This window comes from Poecilia reticulata, chromosome 7, assembly GCF_904066995.2.
Source record: "Poecilia reticulata chromosome 7, P_reticulata-male-v2, whole genome shotgun sequence".
NCBI lineage: Eukaryota > Metazoa > Chordata > Actinopteri > Cyprinodontiformes > Poeciliidae > Poecilia > Poecilia reticulata.
The window spans coordinates 22,530,312-22,537,882 of NC_088836.1; the positions used below are offsets into that span (position 1 = coordinate 22,530,312).

The following is a 7,571-nucleotide window of genomic DNA, read 5'->3' on the forward strand; positions in this document are numbered from 1 at the left end:
TGTCAAAGAACTGTAATTGTTAATTGGGCTGGGTATTATGTAAAAACAACTTTTTTTTAGCTTTACATCATGTTATGACGTTATTCCCTCATCAAAAACATACTTGGTGTGATGCTTTGACCCTTTTATGCATGTTTTAGATATCCTTTGGGCTCTTCTTAAAGAGACAGGCCCAATTTCAAGACATCAAATTGTGAAGTCAAAATTTTTTAAGTTATATTTGATATACAGCATTTTTATAAAAACTGAAGTTGGCATAGTTACTTGATTGTGCTTTAAAATTGCTCTAAACAATTGCCTAAAATGTATATATTGATTGACCAGCCACTGTTTCCCTTCTATTGTAACCACAAGTCAAAAACAAATACAGTTAATCTGATTTTAATGCTGTAATACAGAGTTGAAATTAAAAAAAGTTGCTTCGTTATTACTTTTAACGTAATCAAAAGAACATGTTTGTTTGGTCTTTTTAAGAATTTGCTAATAATGTGTCAGAGAAAAACACACATTAAGTTCACTTTGCAATTATTCTTTATATTCTTTTCCAAGGTAAGGTAATTACAGCAAAAATGAGTTGGTAAAGGCTTTACGTGTGACTTAATTGAAGTGCTGTTAGCTTTTGTCTCTGGAATAAAAATCTGAGAGCACAAAACAGAAGATGGACACTAAACAACACACGTTATGGCAGGAAAACAGCAACTTTTAACAAAAGTCAAAAATCTGTGCAAATATTGGTTATGGCTCTCATAGCAAGACAAAATGTAGATAGACAATACAACTGAAGGAACAATATTGCACATCAAACAGCTGGACTTACAGTAAATCTATTCCTCTTGTGTTCATGCATAGATCTTTAAGGGTAAAATGAGTAAACATAGGTCTAAAAGGGGATTAATGAAAGTCACATGTTCTTGTAATACACTCTCCTAAAACACTGGTAAAATCTTGAACTCTAGATCAGCTGATCATCTAAAAACTAACCATGGTCAAATAAGGCAGCTATAACACGTTTCCTTACGAAAAACACACTGTTAAAGACGATACCGAAACCAAATGGCGGTCACAGTTAAATGATTCATATTCTCTTAAATCTGTCTTCATGTTGAATGTTAGAAGATGATCTATACTATGTTAATGCCCTGTCTGTCAGTCCACAGTGATGCCCTTCCAACAGCTCCTTGCATTAAGTGGTGCGTTTCCCAGCTTAATGCTGTACCACACGTGTGCATGTGTGGTACACAGAACCTTTCGGGACTCGAATCACTAACGAGGCACAAACTTTTCCTGCTGGAAGATGAGGTCCACAGCTTCCGCCACGTCCTGCACAATGTAGTTTGGCTCCACCAGCGCGGGGTCAAACCTGAAGTCCCGGTGACCGTGGAACACGGTCTCTTTGATGCAGCGGCTGGTGTCGGACGGCACCTCTCCGTTGGGATTGTAGACCCCTGTGCAAACTAGGACGGACTTACAGGAGGTGGCAGAGGGCAGAGCGAGCTCACTTTCCCACATGCTGTCGAACTCCTCCTCCCCCCCGGGCATGGCGGTGCTGGATCCGGTGGCAGCCACCACCTGGGCAACAGCTTTGGGGTTCTTAATGGCGGCTCTCTCCTCCAGGAAGCGATTGTACATGTTGGCTCCGTATATATCAGTCATGAGGTTATCACTGGAAATGGAAAAGGAGGGAAATTAAAATAAACAAAAATGCCACAACAGGTCTGTCTTCTATTGGTCTGTTTAACTACGATAGTGATGAAAAATAGGGAAGAGTTACAAAATCATACTACCTTGCAGATGTATTGATACCCTCTGAATGGTTTTTTTTTACCTTTTGCCTTGTTACAACCCCAAATTCAGTGTGTTTTATTGGGATTTTATATGATAGATCCACAGCTGATAAAGACAGGTGCTTACCTGTTTTTATCAGCTTTATATATATATATGCGACTGTCGCCAGCCTTATATTTTATGGTTATGTAAGCATGCAGCAATGTGTGTGTGTGTGTGTGCGTGTGCGTGTGCGTGTGTGTGTGTGTGTGTGTGTGTGTGTGTGTGTGTGTGTGTGTGTGTGTGTAAGCATATGAATGTGATAGAGGAAGGACACGGAATCATACATCCATAAGAATGTTGTGGCATTTATTTGTATTTAGCGCCTGTGAGCCAACACTTTGAGGACCCTACTTACACTGCAGAAGTATGTCTCCACCAGCTCGACTGCAGCAGCAATTCAAACATTAGCTCATTCTAATACATATTTCAGTATTTCATGTTGGTGGAACCACTTTTGTGGTCAGGCTGATGTACAGTGTTAGGTTTCCACTTCTCTCGGACTAAAAGGTTCAGTTTTGGTCTGATTTGACTAGAGCTCCTTCTTCCATTCATTCACTCTGTCTCCTTTATCACTTGTGGCAAACTGGACTTTTAATGACTTTCTTTTGGCAACTCTATAGAATTAAGAGTAAAGAGTTCTTGCATATCAGTGAAGGTGCCCATGTTTAGGTAGATTTGCAGGTGTCCCATACCCTATTATTATTTTTGGAAGACAGATTAAGCAACACTTGACCAGATGTTCAAAGGTTGGGGCATTATTTCATAACTTAATCCTTCTTTAAACTTATCCACAATATTTCCCTCACTTATCTGCTGTGTTCTTTGCTCTTCACAATGCTGTGTGTTCACTAATGTTCTCTCACAACCCGTTTAAGTAACTACTTGTAGTTACTTATACAAGTAACTACTTGTAGTTACTTATACAAGTAACTACTTGTAGTTACTTATACGGGCTTAGTTCATGTGTCCTTGACAGAACACATATATTTCTAATTTGATTAAGTTACACAAAGGTGAACTTTATTTGCCATTTAGGCAACCTCTAGAGCCGATTGGTTGAACTAGTTGAAAATATTTAGAATTATGCATATGAGTAAATTGGGAATACAATAAAGTTATTATATGCATTACTTTGTGCAGGTCTAACTAATAAAGTCCAAATGAAATTAAATGATGTAGTTAAGACTGTTGCAATAAATAATTTAATCGCATGATAAATTAAAACAAGCTCAATCATTTCCATTTGCAGGAATTGTTTGTTTTTCTTGTCTCTCACTTTCCTCCTCACTGGATGACGAAAGGTTTGAGTCTGATGCTGTTGTCGCAACTCTCCCCTTTTGTGAAGGGCAATTTTGTTTACGGAGACTTCAGTATTAATTGTATTTGTCATTTCAATTGTTTGTTAACTTATTTCATACATTTAAGATGTCTTCCAGTTCCAGAAATAAATGCTTGTTGGAAATTAAAGTTTATTGTTTATGATGAAGTATATTATATATATATATATATATATATATATATATATATATATATATATATATATATATATATATATATATATATATATATATATATATATATATATATATATATATATATATATATATATATATATTATTAAATGTATAATAATGTCAATTATTATATAAACTATGATGTGTCACACCATAGTTCAATAATGGTGTGATTATTTTCGCACCATTTCAGTCAGTAGTTTTTTGGCTTTCTTTCTATTCTTTGATTACTTAGGTGGGAACTGTCTGCAGAGATAAAAGGTCTCACCCTATAGCATAAAGGGAAGTGATGGGAAGTTTCCATTGCCTCTGCATGGCCTGGCTTCTGATGAGATACTCCGCAAAATGGTACGTCAGCTCGCTGGGCTTTCCCATGAGTGCCTCGTACTTCAGGTCTTTGCCAGTTATCTTTTTATAAATGTTCTCCAGGCACACAAGAAACGTTCCATGGCCAAACCTGAAAAATAATAATAACAATAAAAACAACAATATCTGATTTGTTAGTTGTAAACATGAAGGAAAAAAAAAAAAAATGCCCCTGTGTCAACATCAATTTTTACAAGATTACCTTGGGGAGTTTGCCTCTGCCATCCACATCAGGTCCATGTTGCAGGCCAACAGGGGGAGGTGAGGTACCGCATGGGTTTTGTGGGGACTGTTGAGGTTACCGTGGGTCAATAAAATATCAATTATCAGCTGCAGGTTTGTCTCCCATCGGATTGGCTCCCCGAACAAGACCACAGCTGGACACAAGGTTAAATCAATGAATGCAACATCTGAGATGGCAAAAGTATAACGTTGAGAAGGAAATGCAAGAACATTTGTTCATACCTTCAACTTTAGGAAGACTGACAACAGGAGTGGACTGAAACAATAGAAAATAATCTCAATGCATTTTGTTTTATATGATAAAACATATTTATTATAGAATCAAAATGTGGGGATTTCTACGTAAAACATCTGATTTTCAGCAAATATTGCAATATCTCACCGGCAGTTTGGGACGTCTGTTGTGATCCACCATGTCCAGCAAGGGGTATGACTCCCTCACCATATCAATACTGACAACATTCTTAAAGCCAACACTAAATACAAGAATTTAACAAAGAATTAGTTTAACCTTTAGGTCTTGCTTAGGAAATAACAATTAAGAAGCAATGCAAAAAGGGTATTTGTTAATACTTTTTAGCAATTTCCAGGACAGGCCCCTGTCCCGACACCAGGACACATTTATCGTGGAATTTCTTGAACATCCTCAGGGGACTATGGGACATGATGACTTGGTCTTGCGTAATCTGAAAGTAGAGCAAGTAATGTTAGCAGAAATGTCAGGGTAAACCGGACCAATCAAAAGGACGGAGTGTGTTTTATAACTCACAGGCACTCCCAGAATGTGAGAGAGCTGGTCTGCTTTTGTTTGTCGGAGGCAGTTCCCTGCATTAGTGACAAAACCAACTGGCACCACAAACCTTCCCTGAGAGTCGACCAACTTCTCAACAGCCAGTTTGGCTGCAGGGATTAGCATCCGTCCTCGGACGAGCACGCCATCAATGTCGAACAGCAGTCCAAATCTCGGCTGTGGCTGAAGGGGGAAAAAGAGAGAAACTGTTGCATGATGTGAACTGCAATAAATACATAGAAAAATTATTGGGAAGCTGTGTAAAAGTTGATTTTAAAAAGTTTGATCCAATGGAAGATCAACGAAAAATCACAAAGATTACCCTGGTAGGTGGGGCCCCTTATTACATGTACATTATTTACATATATCCATTATTTTATCGACTCATGCCCAATTTTCCCCTTCCCATCTTATACCCTTAATCAAACCATGCCATACCCATGTGTCACACCACTCAATATCTATTTATGTCTCTTTAAAGTTAACTGTTTTAAATAAATTACAAAGTTAAGCGGTCATAAAATATGTTTAAATCCCACTCACAAATTATTTCTGTTTTGTACCTTCTAAAAATGGTGGTGCTGTTCCTCCATTTGATGGATTGGGAAAAACTGTAAACTCTGACTAACCACCTGGTAGGTCTTATTATTGGTGGTGCTGAAACACAATTTAACTATACGTAGAAAACATAAATTTACTCTAAACGGTCAGGTGTATAAATCAGGTACAAAATGTTCCGGCCAGAGGAGATAAATTTACACATGGTCGGTCAGAACAAAATGTCCTGTGACAGAGAAGCTCAATTTCAGACAAAACTCCTCACATTAAGTTAAGAGAGTGATGAGTGAGTATCTTACAGAGTGTTTGCTATTTGAGTGAGTAATATAAATCTTACAAGGTACGACACTTAACTGACTTTAGCATAGGGGCAAACATCCTTCAGATCCAAGTTCTTCTTTTTATTACTAACTCAGTCTGCACTCTACCTCCAACTTCCACTCAAAGCTTGGTATTTCTCAATAAGATGTTTAAGAACTCTGTAATCATTCAACAATTTGACATCACTTTTCATTTATCTCAATTATACTGTATATTGCCTTATTAGGCCACAAACGGTCTGCATAATGTCTATAGTTGGTTTCCACTGCTGTTCTTTACAGCAGTTTAGTGATTTAGTTAAGTAGGGCATGCAGTAATAATAAGGGCCAGTTACATGTGACAGAATACTAATACAGCAGTACACTGGGGGATTGTAAAGCTGGCAGGCTCTAATTTTGTCTCTCAGGATAACTGTGCCAAGCAACAAATAATTTTTAAAAACTAAATTAGCATTTTATACAGTCATACAGAAAATTATATATATCTAAATATTCTGTAATTGTTTTATGGAATCAAATATGTTTATGCGATTAAGTTTAAAAAGCATACTTAGATGTGAAGTAAAAAAGAAAAGAAAAGTATATTTTGTGCTAAAAGGTTATAACGGAGTTTAAATTATTTGAAATTTGCTATTACAGGTTCATCTGAAACTTTGAAATGAGTAAGCTTGAGTTTGATCCTACAACAATTCTGGAGTTTACAGTTATGTGGTCTCTCTGAGAAGAGCTCTTGGGAGCCCCCTGTTGGTCTGGGTGGCAAACAGCAGCAGCTTAGTTTGCTTGTACCTTTGGCCGGGTCTGACTATTACTGCATCACAAGTCATTCAAATATTTTCCCATCATGTCTATAGCACATCAGAATGTGCCTTCCTGTCATGTGAGGCAGAATTTTCTGAAAACAAACAAAAAATATAAAAGCAACTGTTTCCCTAAAACAGTTGCGCAAAAGGCTACAGCTGCCTTTGCCGTGATGTCAGGTCCCCCCCACCCCCCGCTTCCTCTCGTTTCATTGTCGTCAGCGCATCCAGGCTTCACAAAGTTCCGTGAAACATTTTTTACGCCAACGATTATTCGTTAGATTGAAACAAATCTCCGAAACTACTTGAAGGCCCAGCCTGAGTTCAACAGCGTTATTGTTCTTCTGAGCCGAGAAGCAGCAACAGCTCGGACCGTACCTTGTTCACAGACTGAGTTCCGCAAAGCCCGCACCGAGAACCGACAATCCCAGCCTTGCGCCTGGCTTGACGGTTACTCACGGTGTGCAGGCCCCGGAATAACGGCAGGAGTCCCCTCATCTCCTTTGCTTAACCCTCAGGGGGTTCAAAAACAAACAACAAAAACCGGCGTGTGTATAAATAAATGAAAACGACCCCCCCCCAACATAAAGCTGGAGCCGGCTCACACCGGCCGCGCTGGCTGGCTGCTCGGCTTGTTTTTTTTTTTCGTTAAAATATGACTGGAGCAGAGACGGTGACGCAGAATGAGGAGGAGGAGGGTCTCTATGCGCTGCATCTGCACCGCAACCCCCGCTGCCATTTTAGACACCCGAGGTGGAGCTTACCAGCTCTTATTCGGACAGACGGAGGATTTCATTCATCAAAACCACTTTGAGATCATCGTATTTTCTGCATGTAATTAACGGGGGGTGGGCAGGTGTTGTGTGTATGTTCTCCAAAGCACACGATGAACATGAAGTTCCTCATTGTGCTACCTTTAAAACGCATGCTGCTGGCCGTCCTCGTGTCCTAAATTCACGACAAAGGAATCCCCCACATTGAGCGCAGTTGCCCAAAAATTATATCGCTACATATTAAACTGGAAACAGGGTTACTCTGAATACAGTATTGCAAATATTTACGGGAGAACTACATGAACTGTCATATTGTACCTCTAATGCATTTTTCCTTAAAAGGTTTATATGGAAAGCAACAGCACCGAATGACGTTGCTTCTT

The 7,571-nt window shown here is 38.7% G+C and overlaps 1 protein-coding gene across 1 annotated transcript; it reads right to left on the minus strand.

The window, feature by feature from the left end:
* Positions 1-513: 513 nt before the first annotated feature.
* Positions 514-7,311, minus strand: LOC103467581 (haloacid dehalogenase-like hydrolase domain-containing 5). The gene is made up of 8 exons (XM_017305568.2): positions 6,794-7,311; positions 4,720-4,923; positions 4,524-4,636; positions 4,333-4,426; positions 4,173-4,206; positions 3,910-4,084; positions 3,610-3,798; positions 514-1,663 (listed from the first exon to the last, which is right to left on the minus strand). Exons 1-8 carry the CDS (start codon positions 6,911-6,913, stop codon positions 1,264-1,266), a joined length of 1,329 nt encoding a protein of 442 aa, XP_017161057.2. The 5' UTR covers positions 6,914-7,311; the 3' UTR covers positions 514-1,263.
* Between the last annotated feature and the right edge of the window lie 260 nt (positions 7,312-7,571).

What these genes read in the sequence shown, in the direction of transcription:
- LOC103467581 (XM_017305568.2), bottom strand. Translation starts at nt 6,913, where the DNA reads ATGAGGGGACTCCTGCCGTTATTCCGGGGCCTGCACACCGTGAGTAAC. An exon ending in GCAGAGGCAAACTCCCCAAG is followed by an intron (nt 3,799 to 3,909) that starts GTAATCTTGTAA and finishes ATTATTTTTCAG; the next exon opens with GTTTGGCCATGGAACGTTTC. An exon ending in ACTTCCCTTTATGCTATAGG is followed by an intron (nt 1,664 to 3,609) that starts GTGAGACCTTTT and finishes TTCCATTTCCAG; the next exon opens with TGATAACCTCATGACTGATA.